This window comes from Phyllostomus discolor, chromosome 8, assembly GCF_004126475.2.
Source record: "Phyllostomus discolor isolate MPI-MPIP mPhyDis1 chromosome 8, mPhyDis1.pri.v3, whole genome shotgun sequence".
NCBI lineage: Eukaryota > Metazoa > Chordata > Mammalia > Chiroptera > Phyllostomidae > Phyllostomus > Phyllostomus discolor.
Window position 1 is genome coordinate 36,988,305 of NC_040910.2, and position 21,391 is coordinate 37,009,695.

General features: G+C 55.0%; 2 protein-coding genes and 1 non-coding gene across 6 annotated transcripts; 1 reads left to right on the forward strand and 2 right to left on the reverse strand.

The window, feature by feature from the left end:
* The first annotated feature begins 4,619 nt into the window (after positions 1–4,619).
* On the forward strand, positions 4,620–10,691 carry FSTL3 (follistatin like 3). 4 transcript variants are annotated; one of them, XM_036032086.1, is made up of 5 exons: positions 4,620–4,814; positions 6,102–6,293; positions 8,495–8,710; positions 9,198–9,425; positions 9,517–10,691. In XM_036032086.1, exons 1-5 carry the CDS (start codon positions 4,712–4,714, stop codon positions 9,570–9,572), a joined length of 795 nt encoding a protein of 264 aa, XP_035887979.1. In that variant the 5' UTR covers positions 4,620–4,711; the 3' UTR covers positions 9,573–10,691. The 4 variants fall into 4 exon arrangements, with proteins under 4 accessions (XP_035887979.1, XP_035887978.1, XP_028376368.1 ...); XM_036032085.1 differs by having other exon boundaries at positions 4,623–4,814; positions 9,514–10,691; XM_028520567.2 differs by having other exon boundaries at positions 4,625–4,814; positions 6,102–6,287.
* A 349-nt stretch (positions 10,692–11,040) lies between these two features.
* On the reverse strand, positions 11,041–16,804 carry PRSS57 (serine protease 57). The gene is made up of 5 exons (XM_028519735.2): positions 16,683–16,804; positions 16,149–16,302; positions 14,677–14,821; positions 12,679–12,942; positions 11,041–11,447 (listed from the first exon to the last, which is right to left on the reverse strand). Exons 1-5 carry the CDS (start codon positions 16,759–16,761, stop codon positions 11,235–11,237), a joined length of 855 nt encoding a protein of 284 aa, XP_028375536.1. The 5' UTR covers positions 16,762–16,804; the 3' UTR covers positions 11,041–11,234.
* A 2,482-nt stretch (positions 16,805–19,286) lies between these two features.
* On the reverse strand, positions 19,287–19,393 carry LOC114504345. The gene has a single exon (XR_003685129.1). It is a non-coding gene; the product is annotated as a U6 spliceosomal RNA (small nuclear RNA).
* Positions 19,394–21,391: the final 1,998 nt, after the last annotated feature.

The window sequence follows — 21,391 nt, forward strand, 5'->3', positions numbered from 1 at the left end:
TTCATTCATTCATTCTGCAAAAGTGTATGAGGTACCACCCAAGAGACCTCGGAGCCAACACACTCACGTTCAAATTCTGCACACCACACTGGCTGTGTGACCCAGGGCAAATTGCTTGACCTCTCTGGTCAGGTGGCAGAAACTACCTCCCAAGGTCTTAGGATTAGATGAGGCTTGAGGCACACATGGGTAGCCACAGCATCTCCTTGGTCTTCAGTGGGCCCTGCTGCCTGACTTGAGGTCATCTGCCCCTCACCCATTCTCTCCCCAGACCAGCCTCATTACCCCCTTGGGTAAGCCAAGCTGAATCTCACCTCAGGACCTTTGCCTGGACATGCCCTCTGCTAGGAGTGCCCTTCCCACTGTTCCTCCTCTTTCCCTGCTTCTTGAGAGTTTACCCCCACCCCTTCCTGGGGGAACCCCATCCCCCACTACATCTTGCTGCCCAGCACCCTGATCTCTTCCACCTCTGCCATTCCCTAATGCAGGGGTTAGCAATGGTGTTTCCCAGTGTGTGAGGCCAACACCCAACATACAGTACATGCTCAATAGAGTCTTGAATAAGTAGACATTAATGAGTAGCTTCTGTGTGCCATACACAAGCAAGGCTCTGGTAATGCAGTGGGAACAAGAACACATTTTGTAGGTTATAAAACTATGAGCTCAGGAGGTACCAGGCCTGCAGTTAAATTCCCTCACAAGAACCATGAGGTGAAACAACTATGACCTCACTTTACAGATGAGAAGACTGAGGCTCAAATCTCGCCATACTTGTGGCCCAGTGGCCCTGAGGTTCTGGGGTCCTCAGGGATTTATTGGCAAGTCTGTTGGCATACACTTGGGAGGTTCTCTGACTACCAGACATGGCAAGTCAGACATAGGTATCTAGGGATGGTTTCCCAGAAAAATATCCTTGAAAAGGCTTTGAAAATGGAGGTGGAGTGTGGCCTGGCCCCTCCAGACTCCCCAGGGGCAGGACCCTATCAACCCTTCCAGACTATGCGGGACAGGGCCAAGTGCCCCCACCCCTGACTTGGTTGTGCCTTCCTCTTCAAGTACTGCAGGACAAGGACAGATGGCCCTCTGAGCCTCAGTCTTCCACCTGTATAATGGGTCTTCTAGCTGTGCCCAGAGGACTTACAGGGAGTCCACTCTGTAAATGGCTACTGTGACTATAAGTCTCCAGTTCTCTGTACCTCTCAACCTTTGTATAGGTCTTCTGCACTGCCTGGAATGTGTTGGGACCATAAGGGCGATGACAGTTACCACTTGGGGGCCACTGCTCATCGTTCAATTCAGAGAGGGAAGGGCCCTGAGGGCCCTGTCCTACAACTCAGCACACAGGTCCTAGAATCGTGATTACCTGGTACTGACTCCAGTCCCATCCCTGTGGGACTTGGTGATTCCAGAAATCACTTTCCCTCCTCCAGCCTTAATTGCTCCTCTGTAAATTGGGTGCCTGCCTCGTAGCATCATGGTGAGGCACAGAGAAGACTCATCATGTACCTGCCCCAGCCAAACCACCCATAAGAATCCATGCATACACGTCATACCCTCACTGTGAGCTGGGCACTGTCCCTGATGTCCTGCCTGCACTCTGCAGTACTGGGATCCATGCCCATTTCAAAGATAAGAAAATAGAGGCCCACGGAGGTCACATGTGATCTGGCTGAGGTGGCACAGCCTGTACTGGACACCTCCTCCCTCCTGCCTCAGGGTCACCTCCTCAGAGAACCCACAACCTTCCTGTTCCCAGGGGCTCTGTACTACCACCTCTCATCACACCTCATTCACTCCCTTCTTTGTTTCCAGCCCAGCAGGGACCTTGGTGACATACTGAACCCACCCAAAGGGGCCCTTCCACCTGTATTGGCCTATTGCTGCCGTATAAATCACGACCAACCTGGTGGCATAAAAAAACCCAAATCTTTCATTCTTTTGAAGGTTAGAAGTCCAACACCAGTTTTGCAGAACTAAAATCGAGGTATCGGCAGAGCTGCATTCCTTTCAGGAGGCTCCAAGGCAGAATCTGTTCCCAGCCTTTTATAGCTTCTGCAGGCTGCCCACATTCCTTGGCTCTTGGCCACTTCCTCCGTCTTCACAGCCAGCAACGGCAGGTCACCTCCTCCTCATGTAGCAGTCTGACCACAGAGGAAAGGGTTTCCACTTTTCAGGATCCCGTGATGGCCTGGGCTCACGAGGTAATCCAGGATTTTCTCCCCATCCAAAGGTGCTTGCCGTAACCCCATCTGCAATGTGTCTTTGCCATTGAAGGTGACATAGTTACAGGGTCCAGGGATTAGGATCCAACAGATGTGTCAGGTAAATCTGGGCATTCTCTTAGTACAAGCGTCCCGATACTGCACCTCTGTTACACCCCCTCCTTCTCGTGGTTCAGTCCATCTCCCAAGTCTCAATTTATTTTTGTTAAGATTTTATTTACTTAATTAAGACTTTAAAAAAAGATTTTATTTATTTATTTAGAGGGAAAGGAAGGGAGGGAGAAAGAAAGGGAGAGAAACATCTGTCCATTGCCCCTCACTTGCCCCCAGCCAGGAACTAGGCCCACAACCCAGATATGCACCCTGACTGACAATTGAATCGGCCACCTTTCACTTTGCAGTACAATACCCAACCCTCTGAGCCACACTGACCAGGACCCAAGTCTCCACTTAAATGTCCTGTTTCTCTGGGAAGTCTTGCTCAGTCTCTCCCAGGCTGGGTCAGGTGTGGCTTTGGGGCATTCTCCATCACAGCTCTGACCATGGTCATCACGGCCAGTTTACCTGTGGGGTCTGGGGTAGAGAAGCCTGGGGTGGTGAGCCAGGGCTATTAGGGAGTCGTGGTGGGTGTTTGAGCTGAGAAGGAACCTGGGGCAGCTGAGACTGGAAAGTGGGCTGCAGTGAGGCTGAGGCTGGGTCAGGGTAAAGAGGAAGGTATAAATGGGAGAGATTCAAAAGGGGAGGCAGGGGCTCCTCTGAGGAGGGCCAGTGATTTGCTTGAGGTCACCTAGCATATGGCCTCTGGGTTGGGAAGACACGCCAGGCTAGGGAGCAGGAGGCCACTGACAGCTGGTCTTCATTTGGAACCCACACTGGGCTGACAATGATCTTTTGATTTGCACAGCCCAGGCCAGGGTGTCTGAGGTCAGGTCTTGGCCAAGGTCACACTGTCCAGCCCCTTCACACTCTTGTGAGAACACAGAGTCCCATAACTGACCCATTCCCCAACCAAGGGAGAGTCCCTTCAGACTGTCAGAGGCTAAGGCCACAGTGAGACAGCTTGGCATCTTCCCCCAGTGCCTCTAGGTAGTGACGTGGCCCTTGGCTACTGGCTGGGGGATATGGGTTAGGCTGGGCTGCTCAGGTAGAGTAAGGGTTCTGGGAGTGCCATCTGACAGCAGAAGTTCTTGTGCATGTAGAGCAGATCTATGCTGTGTGGCCAGCCACAGGAACCCTCAATTTCCACACCTGGGGAATGGGCTGATGCAGGAATGGGGGATGAAGAGGCAGAGGCACCCCATGGGAGATATCCAATTGCTCTCCATCTTTTTAATTTTCCTGAAAGCATTTACCACTCTCTGAAGTCATAATGCTAATTTATTTTATTGGCTATGGTCCCTACAAACCATGAGCTCCCTGATGACAAGACTGGGTCTGCCTTGGTCACCCTGGAACCCCAGCACTCCCCAGTGGCCCCTGCCACTGACGATCATTGATGATTTCTTAGAAGCACAAACGCAGAGGAGCTGCACAGAACCCATAAGCAGTTTGAGAGTGCTCTGACAATTTGGGATGCTCCCAAGGTAGAAGGAATCAATTCCAAAATAGTAAGAGTGTCTGCCTGCCTGCACTAAGGCCCCCTGGACTCATTTTCCAGGTTCACACTGGTGTTGCCATCATAAACTGCAGGACACCCGAGATTCCAGAGCCTAAACTCGAGCAGAGAGGAGGAAATCCCCCTAAGACAGTGAGTTCTTCGTGTGGGTGTGGCCCTGGCACAGCGTCTGCAGAGATCTGGCCGCACGCAGTCTCCCAGGCACACAGGCACTTCAGAAGTCTTGTGGCGTGATTACTGCAGTTGGTGATGTTGTTGGGACCATTTGTGTCCCTGAGTCTCTACCTGTGCCCCACCCCACAAACGCACACTTTCTCACACCCAACTGTGCCCACCAGCTCCAGCCGCCGGGTGGCTAGGTGGGTGGCCTAGGGTGTGAGCAGCCAGCCTAGGGCTGAGGGCCCCAGGTGTGGGGCATATAGGAACGGGAGGATCACACGTGAGCCATGTACGTGACCACACACAATCCACCACGAGGTGCATGCTCCCTGTGAGTCACCAGTTAGCTCAGCCACAGCCTTACAACTGAAGACCTCCAAACACAAGGCGACGCCTCGAACTCACACCCCAGGTCACAGATGGACCCCTAGCATCGGCAACAGCCACATCTTCCCGCATAAATTCTCAGGCTCCCAGGTCGGGCTCACCACCCATCAGCTGCCACCCGGGTGGCCAGGCCCGGCCCCTTCACACATCGCGTACGACTCAGCCTCGTGCCCCGCCATTCACGCGCCCCGCCCCAGCCCGGCCCCGCCCCGCCCGCAGCCAGCGGGACCTTTATAGGGAGCGCCGACCGAGGAGCACTGGGAAGTCGGTGCCGCCGCCCTCCCAGACGCCCGCCCCAGAGGCCACCGCTGCCGTCTCTGCGCTCGCCATGCATCCCGGGTCGCCCGGGCCACTGTGGCCACTGCCCTGGGGGGCCCTGGCTTGGGCTGTGGGCTTCGTGGGCTCTGTGGGCTCGGGGGACCCCGTGCCCGGTGAGTGGGGTGGCCGGAAGGCACGGGTGTGGTGGGCCACCCACGTGGGTCTGCCTGGAATGCGGGCTGGGGGAATGTTGGGGGTCGAAGGGTAGGTGGCAGCTGGAGGTGGAGGGCGGTGGCCAGAGGCTGCTGCAGATTGAACCCTGGAGGGTTGGGGCTCCCCCAGGCCCAAAGGGCCTGAAGGAGGGTAACCAAGAAGTTAGTAGAACAGATGTGACTCTCTCAACAACTGTGATCCATAGTAGTCACAATGACTGACATTTACTGAGCCCCTAGTGTCTAACCCTTACCTCCCTAAATCCATATAACACCCCAATGGTGTGGGAACTCTTATTATGCCTATTTTCCACATGGGGAAACTGAGGCACAGGTCACACAGTTTGTTTAAGTGGCAGAGCCAGAATTGGAACCTGGACCACCTGGGTCCTGACACCACAGAGAGGCAGGGCTGGGTGGCCAGACCCAGAACCTCCAGCAAGGGCCCCAGGCCTTTCCTGGGTCTGGCTTAGGCAGATGGGTCATTAGAATGTCATGCCTGCCACTTATTGGGAGAAGCCAGGCAAGTAACATCCCCACTCTTGGCATCAGTTTCCCCTTTACGAGAGCTGGTCCCTGGGCAGCACTCAGTATAGCACCTGCAAACCAGTGAGCTCTCTGGGATGGGGGCTGTGGCCATTTCTACCCCCATTTAAGGGTGAAGAAACTGAGGTCATCTGCCCCCCTCCCAACCCGGCAGCCCCACCCAGCCCTGCATGGAGGGAGGGGAGAGTGGAGCCCCCTCCTCAAAGGCCGTGTCCCCGGGGAGACAGTGAGCTCATGCAAGGGGAATGTTCCCAAGTTGGAGTGAGTAAGAGGCAGTCCAGGCGATGGGAGGGGGGGTGCTGCCAGGAGAGGGGGGTTCTGTGTGCCCTCGGGTGCTGTTTAGACAGAGGACAGAGTCAGGAGAGGCAGCTCCAAGGCCTACTGACCCTGACACATACAGGCCTGAATGTTTGACTGATTAAGCAGGATGCCAGGCCTGGGTGGGTAGGGGAGCTGGTGGGAGCGGGGCAGCGGGGAGGGAGGAGAGTTTCTTGGGATGGTTGGGGATTGGCTAGGGGTTGGTGGTGGAGCAGTGTAGAGGATGGAGCTCAGAGAGGAGAATTTCAGAAGGATCCAGAGTCCCTCCTTCTCCCTTCCTTGGGGCTGGAAGCTGGGTGCAAGGTCAAGGCTGGGTGTCAGCAGTGGTACAGGAGGACACCTCTGATCCCATCGGAACTGTCGCCCCCACTCCCGGGCCCACAGGTGGCATCTGCTGGCTCCAGCAGGGCAGAGAGGCCATCTGCAGCCTGGTGCTGAAGACCGACGTGAGCCAGGCCGAGTGTTGCGCCTCCGGCAACATTGACACCGCCTGGTCCAACGTCACCTACCCAGGGAACAAGATCAGCCTCCTGGGCTTCTTGGGCCTGGTCCACTGCCTCCCCTGCAAAGGTAAAGGTGAGACCCCAGGCGTCGGCCACAGGCCAGGGTCACTGTGGTTGAAAGTGGACCAGCTGAAAGTGAGCTCCCTGTCTCGGGGGTATGCAGGAGGAAGTCAAGGCCACTGGGAGGAGCAGTTGGGAAGGGGATCCCAGCTTCCCTCCATTGAAGATTCAGGAAGAAGCTCTGACTCCCCAGCTTGGTTTCCAGCCTCTAGGCAGTTGCTTACGCCAAGCCCTCTGCCAGGCTGGCCTTGGCCACCTGCACCCCACCTGCTCCCCACGTGGTGGAAGTACACTCAGCTCACACCTAACTCCTGGCAAAGTGGATTTTCCTGACTGGCCACTCTGGTTTGTGACCCCACACTCAATATTCCCAACTCAGCTTATCTGCCCTTAACCCCACGGATTCCAGGGAACTGTGGTGAGCCCCTAGCTGCATGTTTAATAAGCATGTGCCTTCTGAACCATGTTCTGAGAAATGCCGCTGCCTCCAGCAGACAAGGAGCTCTTCAGGGGCTGAATGAATAAGACATATTGTCTGCCCTGTAGAAGGGGTTGAGGGCCCTCCCAGGCCCCTGTGGTCAGGGATGGGATGAACCTGCAGGGACCAAGAGGGGACATGACTTGAAGGAGGCAGGCATTAGAGACAGCGTTTTGGGGGGTAATTAGAAGTTTATCAGCTGGAGAAAGTATGGGGGGAGAGAGCATCAGCAGAGGCCTAGGATGAGGTCCTCATTGTGGGGGTGGGGGGGTAGGGCAGAGGAGCAGGGAGGAGGCTGGAGCTGAGGGCCACAGACCTGAAGGCCAAGCTGAGACTGGCCGGCTTCTGGGTTGTGATTAATCCCAGATCAGCCTGGCTGGGTGGTCCTAAATTCACTGCCACATACCCTGGCTCATTCTAGAACCCCCTTTGGCTTCTGGGAGGAGGACAGATTTCAAAAAGTGCCTGACCTGGGCATGAGATGGTCCAGGACACCCCCCTCCCCATTCTGGCCTTGGGGATGAGAAATCAGCACCCCCCCCCTTCTGTTCCCTCTTGCATGAAGCCACACAGGCAGAGCATTTCCAGATGTGCGTGTGGGCGGGAGGCGCCCAGGTGCGGCCCACATGCCCTGGCAGGGGCAACCAACATGGCCTACCCCCTCTCCCGCCGTTCTCTTAGGAATAGCCACTTATTTTATGCTCACCCTCTAAAGTGGGTTCCCCCATCAACCCCACTTTATACACAGGGAAGCCGAGGCTAGAGTGTAAAAGGCTCGGAGTCTGTCCTCCAGATCCAGAAGCAACAGAACTGGGTGGAGGGAGGGGGGTCCATCTAGGACACGGCCTGGAGTTATGCTGAGGTGCCCCTGGCTCCTCCCCTCCAGTCAGGGGTGTTGGGGCCTCAGTTTCCCCCTTTTGTAAAATGTGACAAAACAGCATGACCTTGTAGGGTGGTCCAGAGGCCCCAATGAGCCTGGGAAGGCCTGAAGGCAGGAGCAGGCATTAGTGGAGTCCGATTTGCATTTCCAAAGGTCCGGGGGCCTGAGTAGTAGACTTCTTCTGGTCAGACCTGTTTTCCTACCTGAGAAATGGGGCTTCAAGGGGGTGGATAACCCTTAGTTCAGATGGCTCCGGCTGTGGGAGGTCCGCTTCTCAGGAAATGAGCCTCGCGCCAAGTGCCGATACTCGGCCCTCCCTGTCCCCTCCTCCCCTCCCTGTCCCCTCCTCCCCTCCCTGTCCCCTCCTCCCGGGAGGTCCTGGCAAGCACAGGGAGCAGACACTGCCAGTCCTTCCTAGACCCGAGCCTGAATGTGGTGGAGCCCCCCCCCCTAACACCCCCCCCCCCCCCCCCCCGGCATACGCAGCCAGGGCCCCCACCGGCCTGCCCAGAAACGCGAGTCAGGGAACAGGCGCCAGGGAGAGTAGGATGAGGGGACTGGCAGTCTGCTCCTGTCCCCACGATTCACAGCAGAGACGCCCTTCCCGCCCACACTGAGCCCCGCCTCCAGACACAGCCCCCAGCCCCAGGCGTCCACCAGGGTAATGACTAAATCTCTCCCACAACAGCCCTCACCCAGACCTCGAACCAGTACCCTCCCCATGCACCCTCTGGGCAGCCCCCAACTCCTGCCCGGCCTCTATCCCTCAGAACAGGGAGCGAGGAGCCGTGGGCTCAGAAGACCTTTGGTCACTGCCATGCGCCCCAGCCCACAGGCGCGTATCCTGTGTCCTCAGATTCGTGCGAGGGCGTGGAGTGCGGTCCCGGCAAGGCGTGCAGCATGCTGGGGGGCCGCCCGCACTGCGAGTGCGTGCACGACTGCGTGGAGCTCCCGGCGCGCTTGCAAGTCTGTGGTTCGGACGGCGCCACCTACCGTGATGAGTGTGAGCTGCGTGTGGCACGCTGCCGCGGCCACCCGGACCTGCGTGTCATGTATACGGGCCGCTGTCGCAGTACGTGGGGGCCGGGCCAGCGGGAGGGCGGGGCCCCCAGGCCTGCGTGTCAGTACGGGCGCTGCAGTGCATGAGGGTGGGGCCTGTAGGGCCTCCGATGCAAAGTGCTTAGTAGCATAGGTAAAGGTCTTGGAAGTTGAGGCAGGATTTATGGTAGGCGGGGCCTAGATGGTGAGGTCGTGGGCGGGGTCTAATAAAAGGAGTCTATTGTCTTAAGAGAGCGTCAGTGGATTGGTTCCTTTATGGGTTCGAGAATAAGGAAGACTAGGGTGGAAGTTTGGAAAGTGGGGTTCTGGTTCTCACATGGGTTGTGAGGTATGGGTGTGTGACTCAGAGGGGATTGTGGATGCAATCAGAGGGGGCAGGCTTCAGGGTGAACTTGGGCTGTGGGAGGGGGGTGCAGCATCGGGCACACCCAGAGGAGGCGGGACTCTGTTGTAGGCGGGGTTCGCGGAGCCCCTAACCTAACCTGGTGCCCCGCCCACAGAGTCCTGCGCCCACGTGGTGTGCCAGAGGCCGCAGTCGTGTGTAGTGGACCAGACTGGCAGCGCCCACTGCGTCATGTGCCGCGCAGCGCCCTGCCCTGCGCCCTCCGACCCCGGCCAGGAGCTTTGCGGCAACAATAATATCACCTACATGTCTTCGTGCCATCTCCGCCAGGCCACCTGTTTCCTGGGCCGTTCCATTGGCGTGCGTCACCCGGGCAGCTGCGCAGGTGCGGGGCGGGGCAAGGAGCAGTGGTGGATTGTAGCTCCCAGCCCCATTCTGTACCCCCAATTTCTCTGTTCTTCCCTCCCGCTCAGCAGGCACCCCTGAGCCTTCAGATGCTGAGTCGAAGGAAGAAGAGGAGAACTTCGTGTGACTTAAGGACAGCCTGGGCCTGGCGTTCAAGGCCTCCACCATTTTATTTATTGCCAGAGCAGAGCCTAATTTATGTCCCATGGACACTCCCCAGCCCCAGGACTGGACCACTTAGGGGAGCCCTGGACCCGTTCCCAAAACAGTACCTTGCAGGGATTGGGGACAGAGGGCCTGGGAGCAGTGCTGATAAGTGGGGCCTCTGCCCCAGACACTCAAGAGGACTCCACTTCTGCTCCCTCCAGGATTACTAGTAATTATGGCTGCCACCAGGAGGTCTGGGAATTCTCTGCCAGCAATTAATGAAAAGTCACCCTGGCCTTCTAGAACAGGGACCAAGGGGTGAGGAGGGGGTCCACAACCTGGGGGTGTGTGTATGCATAAGCCTTAGAACATGATCAGACCTCCCAGCAGGCCAAGGACGCAGCCTCTGTCCCTTACCAGCCCCTGAACCCAGGGCTTTTCTTCCCCACTGCCTCCATGTACCTGTGAAGGCCACTGAGAAAAGTCTAGCTTGTCCCCTGATGGGGGAGGCACTCTCTGCCTCCTGACATAGGTCTCAGCTCAGCACCAGCTCAGAAAGGGGTGGGACCTGGCGGAGCCCAGGAGACCCTGCATACTCACTGGCCCAGGTGGGCTATACCTGCTAGTGTCCACTGCACACCTGGCCTCCTGGAGCTATGTGTCTGAGCAGCACCTCTAGTGACTGCTGATCTGTCCACAGGTGAGGTTTAGACCCTGAAGCCCTTGGTCCCACGAGGCCCACCCTTGCCAGGCTTCCAGGCCAAGTTCCTAGTGGGCCCCTCTTTACCCACCAGCTAGGCTCAGGGGTCTCGACCCTGCCCAGTGCTAGCCTAGGGCCAATTCCCTCCATCCCATGTGGGCTGTCACTCTGACACCTCCCTGTGCCTTCATGCAGACTAGAGGCTCAGACCGGATATGGGGCAAGGAGTGCAGGGGGCAGTGTACACACCCTCTCCAGTCCCCAGGAAGTGCCTTATCTGTGACACCCAGAAAAGTACCCTTGAGTAAGTGAATTTGCTTCACTTGAGTCCCCCAATAAGGCAATTTCCCCTGCCGTGGGGTCCTGCCTCACCAAAGAAATAAAGATTGTAAAAAGCCACTTTGAGGTCAATTTCTGGTTTGCTCCACTCTTTCTGATCCTCTGTGCCACCCACTTTGGGAGCCTAGAGCCTGGGTTGCTATTAGGGTGGTAAGTGGGGACCTCTGAAAGCATCCAGGGTAGACACATATGTCCTTGGGGCAGCCGCTGTCCACCTCTGGGCCTCAGTGCCCATCTCTGGGCAGTGGGCAGCAGCCAGACAGAGGGCTGAGACAGGTGGGGTGGTGGGGGTGAGTGGGAGAGAAAGGAGGCCAAGAAAGTGGCTCAGGGAGCGAGTGGTTCGGCTGGACTCCCAGCCACTTTGAGGCCAAGAAAAAGCTCAAGGAATGCGGGTGGACCATCATGTCTGGTTAGTTAACATTTATTCAGTTATTTTGGCCCTTTTTGTTTGTAACCAATGCCCATACCCCAACCCAAGCTTCCTGGGTTTGGGGGCCCCATGGACCCCCTGCCCCAGGCATGGATGCTCTTTGTACCGGTTTCCCAGGCTGGAGCTGTTTGCACTGGTTGTCATCTCATTTGTGTACTCAGTGCTGCTGTGGTTCAGGCAGCTCCCGTGGGGGCCCCAGTGGTCCTGGGTGGGGGGCTGGGCTGAGGGGTATGCAGGGGCTGCCGAACCACGTCCCAAATCCAGGGCACGAAAGTGGACACCTGTGTGTACACATCTGGAGTCTTGGGGTCGCCGCACCAGACACCGGAGAAAGAAACAAGGCCGTGGGCCCGGTTCCTGCACACCAGGGGCCCCCCAGAGTCTGCCTGGAATGGAGGGAAAGACGAGGCCAGGGGTTCTTCTCAGCCTCACTTTGCCTGAAGGGGCCTGTGCATGTAAAGCCCACCAGGACCCTTTCTTGCCCATCAAACCCTTCCATGACATCCTAGTGCCCTTACAGCTGAGTCTACACCCCTCGCCTCAGCCTTCAAGACCCTGCGGATCCCATCCACCTGTTTGCCCTTCTCTCCCTCATCCACCAGCCTTCCTGGCTGTTCCTGGAGCAAGCCAACCTCCATCCAGCCTCTACCAGGGTGTCCAGCCTGCGACCCATGGTCCTCATGCAGCTCAGGATGGCTATGAATGCGTCCCAACAGAAAATTGTAAATTTACTCAAAACATTATGAGAATTTTTTTTGTGATTACATGTCACCATATATTTAATGTGGCCCCAAGACAGCTCTTCTTACAGTGTGGCCTAGAGGTGCCAAAAGGTTGGACACCCCTGCAAGCTTTTGCTTGTGACCTGTTACTGCCCCCTGCTGGACACTGCTTGTATAAACAGAGAAGTCTGCAGCTGTTTGTGCAGTACAAACCTGCTTGGATGTGCATGGCAACCCTGTGATTGTCTCTCTACCTGGCATGCCCTCTCTTAGATCTTAAGGTTTCATTTACGACTCAGCTCAAAGGTGCTAGCCTTCCTGAATACTCATCCTAAAATTCCTGTCCACTCCCCTCCTGGTCTCACCCCAATTGTCATCTGGAATTACCAGTAGCTCTGCCCCTATGAGGTGGCAGTTCTGTAAATGGAGAAAGATGGAGAGAGGTCCAGAGAAGTGAAGTGACTTTCCCAAGGCCACACATCTGGAAAGTGACATAGTCTGGATTTGGACCAGCTGGGCTCCAGAACCTGTGTTCTGAACCACTGAACTCTCTTGTCTGAAACAAAAGACCCTCCAGGCTAAGTGTCTCCCTCTGCAGTAGGGCCAGGGTTGCCATTATTCCAAACAGGTTATTAGGAGCAGGAGCTCCTCCCTCGAGATCTGCTACTGCCCCCTACTGGCCACTGCTTACAAACACACAAAGGTGTAGCTCCATGCACTGCACAAGCTGCACAGCCATACATGGGAGCCCTGTGACCCTGGGCCCCAGGTGAGGCCCATCTACTCAAAGGTAAGTTGGGATTGAGTTCCCAAGGCTCTGCCCAGCTCTGACCATTCTCTGTGGGCCTTGGTTTCCCATATGGTCAGTGGGAGGGACGGGGAATGAGTATCTTACTGAGCAGAAGCCTCGTCGCCGTCGGTCCCCACTGTGAGTGCAGACCATAGCAGGGCGCAGGTGGCCCCTCCAGGAGCTGTTGCAGATGTCCAAGTCCAGCACACGGACCTCGGCCTCCATCAGCCCGGGTGGCAACTCTTCAAAGTTGGACACAGAGCCCCAGCCGGCCACCCGGCACCGCGCCCCAGCCCTGAGTGGCCTCGAGCCTCTTTTCGGTAGCCCCAGCAGACCCACGGCAGGACCCAGGATGGCAGAGCTGTTCAGCTGCAGAGAAAACACTGGGTTTTGGACTGCCTAAACTGTCACCACTGCTCCTGCCTCAGTTTACCCATCTGTGGTACCTGGTCTCTTGTCCCTATACAGAGCAAGCAACAACTGTCGGAAGGTCTGCTGCTTTTGCCAAGTGGCGCCGGTCCATCAGGCCCCACCCACTCAGGCCCGGACTATGGCTTCCCCTCACCTCTTTAGCTGCCCAGAGGGTCTTTCTAATTATCATCTCTTTCCCTGCTCTAAGCCTGCCCATGGTTCTCCATTGCCCTCAAGATGAAACCTCTTCTCCTCCACCCCCATTCAGCCCTCCCCTCCAGCCAGAATGAATTCCATGCCACACCCTGAACCCAGCTCCACACTTTTGCTCACACTGTACCCCCGACCTGGAGCACCTTTCCTATCTAGCTTTCAGGTCTCAACTTAGACATGGTCTCCTCCAGGAAGCCTTCCAAGATTCCCAGGCAAGGGCAGACACTTCCTCTGGGCTCCCATGTGCTCCTGTCAAAGCCAGTTTACCCAGCTGCCACCCTCTTAGACTGGTGGCTCTAAGAGGACCAGTCCTAGGGTTTGTTTATGGCTATGTCCCTGCTGACTGGCACACAGCTGGCACTCAATCAACAGTTATGGAATGAACAACTCAGACCCCTGGTTTGGGGATTCCCTGACCTTGGGCACAACCCTGACCACCCCCAACCTCAGTTTCCCCACTCACACAAAGGGATGGGTAAGTCAGAGCAGCGGGTTCTAGGCCTTGGGGTCCACAAGAGAGTGAAACTCAGGCTGTGGCTGCTAACACTCACTGCCCCCTTTGTATTTGCCAAGAGAACCCCGTTCCCCAGGTCCTACTGTTCCCAGGGACCTATTCAGGCGTGTTGAGTATCTCTTCACTTTAATTTTTTACCACATTTGGAGAGCAAGTTTGGGACATTCTCCCCTTAAAACAGAGGCCTAGCCCTGGCTGGTGTAGCTCAGTGGATTGAGTTCGGGCTGCGAACCAAAGCATCGCAGGTTCGATTCCCAGTCAGGGCACATGCCTGGGTTGCAGGCCATGACCCCCAGCAACCGCACACTGATGTTTCTCTCTCTCTCTCTCTTTCTCCCTCCCTTCCCTCTCTAAAAATATAAATAAATAAAATCTTTAAAAAAAAACCCAGAGGCCCTGAGGATGACTGGAATTGAATTTGGGGTACGTCCGTGGGAGCTGCAGGGAGGGGTGGTCTGAAAGGGCACCCCTCATGGCAGGGCAGAGGGAAGCTCACGTTTCTGGGAAGAGCCGCCTCCTGGCCAGAAAACCCCAAGCAGGGCCAAGTGGCAGAGTCTTTCATGGTCCTCGTCCCTCACGTGTCCCCCTTTTAGCCTGAACATTGAGCGCCAGCTGTGTGCCATAAATGGTCACAAATGAGGTAAAAAATCCTACCCTCAGGTCTAGAGGAGACAGTGAAGAATGGTGAAGTAGCAAATGTGCAGCTGCTGCTAGCAGGTGACAGCCTCGCGGGACAGAAGAGAGGAGGAACAGGGAGGAGGGAAGGCAGGACGGGACCAGGGCACAGGACAGGGTGGGTGTCCAGGGACGCCTCCTGTGGAGGCAACGTTTGAGCAAAGACTTAACCTGACGCAGATGTTTTGGGATCCTACAGCTACTTCTAAAGCATGTCCAGTCATCAGAGGGGTGGCTGGGAGAGGCGAGACCTACGTCCAGTGTGTCCCCACCACCACCACAAAGCTCACCTGCAGCAGACAGATGTCATTGGCGTGGGTCGTGGGGTGGTAGTCAGGGTGCCTGATGACAGCAGAGATGCCGAACACCTGCTGGGTGGGCTCTGAGGTGCGAAGGGCGTGGGCCCCCAGCACCACCAGAGCTGTTCGGAGGTCTCTGTAGGAGGGAGGGGTGAAGTGAGTGAGATTGGGGGAGGGCCACCGGCCACGGACGTTGGCAGCTCCATCCGCAAAGCCAGTGCACAGCAGTCTATTTCATCCCGATGCCAGCCCTGCGATAATAACGATGTTTGTTACCGTTCCCACCGCAATTATAGCATTAACTCTAATTGTTGCAATATGAATTCTAATAACTATTATAAACTACACTTAGAATGAATAGAATATTTATTTATTATAATTCCCACCTCAATTACATTATTACCTCTGCAGGGGTTCAGAACAGGCCTCCCCAAGATGTGTCCCTTCGGCATGTGGATTACTTTGAAGCAAAGGCCATCAAGACCTCAAGGGCTCACAAGAAACTGTTACCTCTGGCTTAATCACCTGCCTGAGTCTAAATGGGAGCCTCACCCACCGTGAGCGTTATCTCCAGAGATAACCTTTTGTGGTCCATCTGGGGAGCAGGGCAGCCCTCTAATTACTGAGCACCCGCTCTTCTCAAGGCTCAAGGACCCTTCTCCCCACTGATGCCTCAGGCACCCGGCCTCACCGCTAGCTCAGGTGACATGTGTACCTCATCCGTCCTTTCTGTTCCTGACCCCCTCATGGGTGTGGGGCTCCCATGTGTACGTTTGTATTAAATGGTTATTTTCTCATGTTAATCTCTCTGTAGCTTGAACTATTAGACCATCTGGAAGAACCTAGAAAAGTGGAGAAAACTTTTTCTTCCAATAACTTTAATATGGTTAATGATTATTATAAAAGTATACTTTGCCCCGACTGGTATGACTCAGTGGGATGAGCGATATACAACAAACTGAAAAGTCGCTGGTTTGATTCCCCATCAGGGCACATGCCCATGCTGCAGGCCAGGTCCCCGGTGGGGGGCATGTGAGAGGCAACCGAAGGATGTTCCTCTGGCACATCGATGTTTTTCTCCCCCTCTCCCCCTCCCTTCCCCTTTCTCTAAAAATAAATAAATAAATAAAAATCTTAAAAACATATACTTAGAACAAGCACAGCGATGATAACATCTATTTATCGTTATGGAGGTTGCTCCTTCGGCACGTCATTTGTGCACTCCACCCTTTCCCCTTCCTTGTCCCGTAAAGCTAACCCCACTGAGATGCCTCCTCCTTCAAGAGCCCCTCAGAGGAGGGGTGGGATCTGACCATTTAAATCATGCCCCTGCCTGGAATGCAGCAATGCCCACACCAGGAACCCCTCTCACCACTCCCGCCATCACCCCCCACCCTGCATCCAGAGCATCCTGGGATACCAAGTGGCAACAGGCAGGGGGAGGGGGCCCAGGGTGGGCTCACATGTCGCTGAAGCAGTGGGCAGCTGAGACCACCCAGCGGGCGCGAAGCAGGAAGCCCCCGCAGTGATGCTGGCCGTTGAAGTTCACCGATGCCATGTAGGGACGGGAGTGTGGGGTCACCTCTCGGCCCCCAATGATCCTGGCCCCCCAGGAGCCTGCAGAGAGAAGGGGGAGCATGTGGGGCCTGGCAGGAAGAAGGGCTCATGGTGGCAACTCAGGCGCTGAATGGGATGGGGGCCAACCTGGGGGAGGAAGAGCCAGAGCTGGGCAGAGACAGAGCTGGAAAGAGAGGTGCAGAAGGACAAGGGTGACGGGGAGCCCAGAAAAGGCCCTTGAGCGTGCTGGGAGGAGGACCAAAAGCCAGAAACCTGGGTATGGGCCTGTCAAGACCCCAGCTGGGCATCCTGCCCCACTCCCTGCTGAGGCCCCAGGGGGTGACCAGTGAGGGCTGTGTAGCTGCATCAAGTCGGAGCCTTAGGGCACCTGGAGAGTTAACGGGCGGGGCCCCTGTGTAGGGGCACCTGGGGGTCCTCACCTGGAGGCCTCATGGACAGCATCAGGGCAGTAGCCACAGTCAGCAACAGGTGGTCCCAGCCGCCTGCCCCAGGCCCCATGGCTAGTGCAGGCCGGAGTCTCCCTGGAGAGTGTTGAGGACTGAGGCCCCCACCCTCATCCAACGGCCCAGAAAGGGGGAACCCAGCTGTGGTCTGTGGTTGGAGGCCCTGCCAGGCCCCATCAGCAACGACCAGATCTGAGCTGGTAGTTCTGGGACACCAATGATTCAACCGCCTTGGGGTTGTTGATTGTAATTGCAGGGAAGGAAACAGGGCAGTGGAGGGGAGCAGGGGGCCGCCTGCCCAGGCAAACCCCAGCTCTGCCAGTCCCTGTGCCCCCGGGGGTCACTTATCTTCTCTGTCCCCCAATTTACCCAGCGTCTTGGTCAGTTCTTCCAGCCGCACGCCCTTGGGGGGTTGGCATAAATATCAACTGACACCGTGGATGTGTGGCTCAGTTGGAAGTGTCATCCCATTCACAAAAAGTGGTGGGTTCGGTTCCTGGTCAGAGCATATACTGAGATTTCGGATTTGATCCTGGTCAGAATGCATACAGGAGGCAGCCAGTTGATGTTTCTCTCCACATAGATGTGCCCCCCACCCCTTTCCCTTCCTCTCTCTCTAAAAATCAATTAAAAAAAACATATCTTTGGGTGAGGATTTTAAAAATATATAAATATCAATCAAAGCTTCAGATATGTGGAAACTCATTTAATCCTGGAGTGACCCAAGGATGTATTATTTCTATCCTCATGTCACTGATGGGGAACCTGAGGCAGAGACAGTTTAAGTGCCTTGGCCAAGGTCGCACAGAGAGGGAGTGAGGGGACCAGGGCTGTAGCCTCAGGACAGCTGTTGTCTCTACCAGGGGCCAGTTTTACCCACAGGTGGTCCCATTTCCTTCCCATCTGATAAGCAGTTGTGAAATGGGCAACTGTCCTTTATGGCCCCAACTAACCAAGCTCCCAGCAGCCCTGAGTAATGGGCTGGGTAAGGGCCAGTATTGTCCAACCCCAAACTGGCTTGTTGGGGCTACTCAGAAGATGGTCTTGAACCCAGAACTCCTGGACTATAGTCCTCGATGGGTCTTTTCATGGAGGATTGGGTGGTTTTCTCAGTCAGAGGAGACTCAACAACAATGGAGATAATGATGATGATGATGATGATGATAGCTCCCTTTACTAAACACTTTTTGTTATTGATTTGTTGGAGCTCTTTATATATTGAGGAGATTAACTCATGGTCATATTAATTTCTTTTCTGAGAACTCTCAGGTGCAGAGACACAGCCTCCCTAGGAGGTGAATTTGGGTTCTGCTGATCTGCAGATGGACCAGTGCTGAGCTGGCCAGAACTGGGTAGCCCCATCAGGTCCCCATCCCCCTTAGCCATTAAGTCCAGGGCTCCCAGGGCCATGGAGCAGACAAGGAGGATAGCAGGGGTCAGGGCTCTGACATGCTGCTCTATAAAGGGCCCAACCTGGTCTGGGCCTGAGATTTGGAGTTATGAAGCTGGCGGGGGAGGAGCTCAAGAACCCCTTCCTTCTGCGATATAGTTCCTTGCATGTCCAGCTTAACCTTTCTTGGTCCCTTTGGGATGGAAGACAAAGGCATGAGCTGGAGTCAGGGCTAGGGGGGAGGTAAAGGGGCCTCTGACTCAGAGACAGAAGAGGAGTGGGCTTCTGGGATCCACTCCCCTGGAGTCCAAGGGCCCCGGAGGATGTCCTGGGGCATCCACAGATGTGAAATGGGCTCACGGCAGGGTCAGGGGTGCTGGGGATGGTGACATCCTGGATAAGCAGAGGTGGCCAAGGAGTGAGACAGGAAGGGGAGTCATGGTAGAAACCGTGGATGCAAGTGGTCCAGAACGGGGGTGGCACCCCGCACAGATCGGAGCTGCAGCACGCTGAGCGGAGAAGAGGAGGGAGCGGGTGAGGTGGACGCCTCTCTGGAGGGTGAAAGGGTGCAAGGTCTACTCGAGACCACTGCTCTAATGGTCTGAAATGACATAACCTGCCTGGTTCCACCACTGTGCTTTTTCTTTTCTTTTTTAAGATTTTATTTATTTTTTAGAGAGAGGGTCAGGGAGAAAGAGGAAGAGAAATATTGACATGTGAGAAAAACATCTACTGGTTGCCTCTCACACACTCCCAATTGGGGACCTGACCCGCAACCCAGACAGGTGCCCTGATCAGGAATCAGACCGATAACTGACCTTTCGGTTTGCAGGTGGGCACTCGACCCACTGAGCCACACCAGTCAGGGCACCACTTCCATGCCTTTTTGAGATCTGCCCCTGCTACCTGGGATGCCTCTCCCCAGTATCCGGGCCTGGCCTGACTTCTCCAGCTCATATGTTGCCACCTCCAGCCAGTCTCCTGGAAGTGACTACATGCATGCTTGCATCTGGAGTGTGGATGTTGGGGACATGGAGTCCCCAAGCAACCACTTGAGAACTTTAAGAAACTTGGCTTTTGGCCTGAGAGAGATGGGAGCCCAGGAAAGTTGGGCTAGCAATGCTGGAGAATGGTTGGGTGGGGGGGGCAGCAGTCGATACACATACCTCCTCTTCCTCCTATTTTCTTTTTTTTTCCTTTAACACTTCATGAATTTGCATGTCATCCTCGTGCAGGAGCCATGCTAATCTTCTCTCTATCGTTCCAATTTTAGTATATGTGCTGCCGAAGTGAGCACTCTTCCTATTTTTAAACAAAATGCACCCAGCATCCCTCAAACCTTGAATCATTTACTTAGTAGACAAAAGTCATTTCTCTGAGCACAAGGCATCTGCATCCCGGGCACCTAACACTGCCAGGTGCACAGTAGGTGCTCAAAAAATCTTTTTGGACTGAATGGACACAGCTCCCTTTTGCTGAGCCATGCATGTACATATTGCCCCTGGCTGCTTTCATGTTGCAATGGAAGATCTGGGGCTGCAATGCTGCAAGTATTTACTATCTGGCCCTTTACAGAAAGAATTTGTCACACCCTGAGCTCCTGTGTGCTGGGCCCTGTTCCAAACCTTCCTGGGTATTCACTCCATTACCTCTTCCAGCTGCCCTTGGAGATGAGGAAGTGAGGCTCAGACAGGTTAAGAAACAGACCCAGGGTCACACAGCACACGTGGCTCTGAGCTGGAACTCAAGCTCAGGGCCCCTGATGTTTCTCAGGTTCTCTTTCCTTTTCTAACTCTGCTATTTTTTCTCACTGTTTGAGTGCCAAATGAATGCACATTCACTGTAGAAAGGGGAAATGAAAAGGCCTGTAAAGAAAGAGGTAGCAGTGTCCCTCCTCCTTTGGGGTGCATCCTGATGCATCTTTCCCTAGAACCCATCGAAAGTTATTTTCCTTTGCACACACACATTTATTAAGCCCATGCTGAGTAGAACCATTTTACTTACAAGAAAATAAAGGCGTTTAGAAGAATCTCCCTGTCCTGCCCCTCCCCACAGCCAGACCCCAGTAAGTGTGTTTGGGGCCAGGGGACTAGTATTCTTTTTTTTTTTTTTTTTAAGATTTTATTTATTTATGTTTAGAGAGGGAAGGGAAGGAGAGAGAGAGAGGGAGAAACATCAATGTGTGGTTGCTGGGGGTTGTGGCCTGCAACCCAGGCATGTGCCCTGACTGGGAATCGAACCCGCAATGCCTGGTTCGCAGCTTGCGCTCAATCCACTGAGCTACGCCAGCCAGGGCGGGACTAGTATTCTTATGAAAACCTGGGAAGTTAGGGCCACAGTCTACATGTTGGCAGTGACAGGTCCTGCCTGTCTCCTGGTCCATGGGATCCCCATGATGATGCCCACAGCATGGAGGACTCCAGAGAGACTGTGAGAAATCAAGGAGAAGGCAGGGGAGCTGGGCACCTCTGTCTTCTGCCTATACCTGATCCCCACATGGCTTATCGAGACTTCCCCTAGGGCAGGCCAGGCTTCGCTGTAAACTCCAACCTGGGCCCCCGGTTGCCCACCCAGTGTTACCCTTTCTTGTCCTCTCAATCCCACCCATGTCTGCAGGTCTTTTCAGTGGTTCTATCTGCAAATGGGGGGACCCCAATGCCTGTCATCCCACATCCCATCGGTTCTTCCTTCAAGATCCATACACAATCCACCTGCCCCTCAACTTTATCCAGCCTCAGTGTGTTCTGGGGGGCTCTATCCAGCCTCTTCCAGGCCTCCCAGACTCTCTGCTTTACCGTTGTTAATCCACTCCCCTCCTGGCAGCCAAAGGGCCCTTAACAAAAATAAATTGGCCCTGGCTGGTGTGGCTCAGTGGATCGCATGCTGGCCTGTGAAGCAAAGGGTCCTCGGTTGATTCCCAGGTTGCAGGCACACGCCTGGGCTGCTGCCAGGTCCCCAGTTGGGGGTTCATGAGAGGCAACTGATGGATGCTTCTCTCCCTCTCTTTCTCCCTCCCTTCCCCTCCCTCTAAAAGTAAATAAATAAAATATATCTATATATTATAAATAAATTATATATATATATATATATATATATATATATATATATATCTTCCTTTAAAAAGTAAATAAATAAACTGGGTTGGTCCCTCTCCTGCTCTAAACTCTTCCGTGGCTCCCCAGTGCCCTCAGGACAAAGCCTGAGCTCTCCTTGCTCCCTCCTCTACCCACCTCACACTCACTCTGGCCACAGGGGCCTGCAGTGTGTGCTGTGGAAGCTGAGGCAGATTGAAATC

Excerpts from the sequence above, each read along its gene's own strand:
- PRSS57 (XM_028519735.2), bottom strand. The coding sequence starts at position 16,761 with ATGGGGCCTGGGGCAGGCGGCTGGGACCACCTGTTGCTGACTGTGGCT. Across the intron at positions 12,943-14,676 it reads ATGACATCTGTCTGCTGCAG|CTGAACAGCTCTGCCATCCT; the intron begins GTGAGCTTTGTG and ends TTTTCTCTGCAG. Across the intron at positions 11,448-12,678 it reads GGCGACGAGGCTTCTGCTCA|GCAGACTCTGGGGGGCCCCT; the intron begins GTAAGATACTCA and ends CCTCCATTCCAG.
- FSTL3 (XM_036032085.1), top strand. The coding sequence starts at position 4,712 with ATGCATCCCGGGTCGCCCGGGCCACTGTGGCCACTGCCCTGGGGGGCC. Across the intron at positions 4,815-6,101 it reads CTCGGGGGACCCCGTGCCCG|GTGGCATCTGCTGGCTCCAG; the intron begins GTGAGTGGGGTG and ends CCGGGCCCACAG. Across the intron at positions 8,711-9,197 it reads GTATACGGGCCGCTGTCGCA|AGTCCTGCGCCCACGTGGTG; the intron begins GTACGTGGGGGC and ends CCCCGCCCACAG.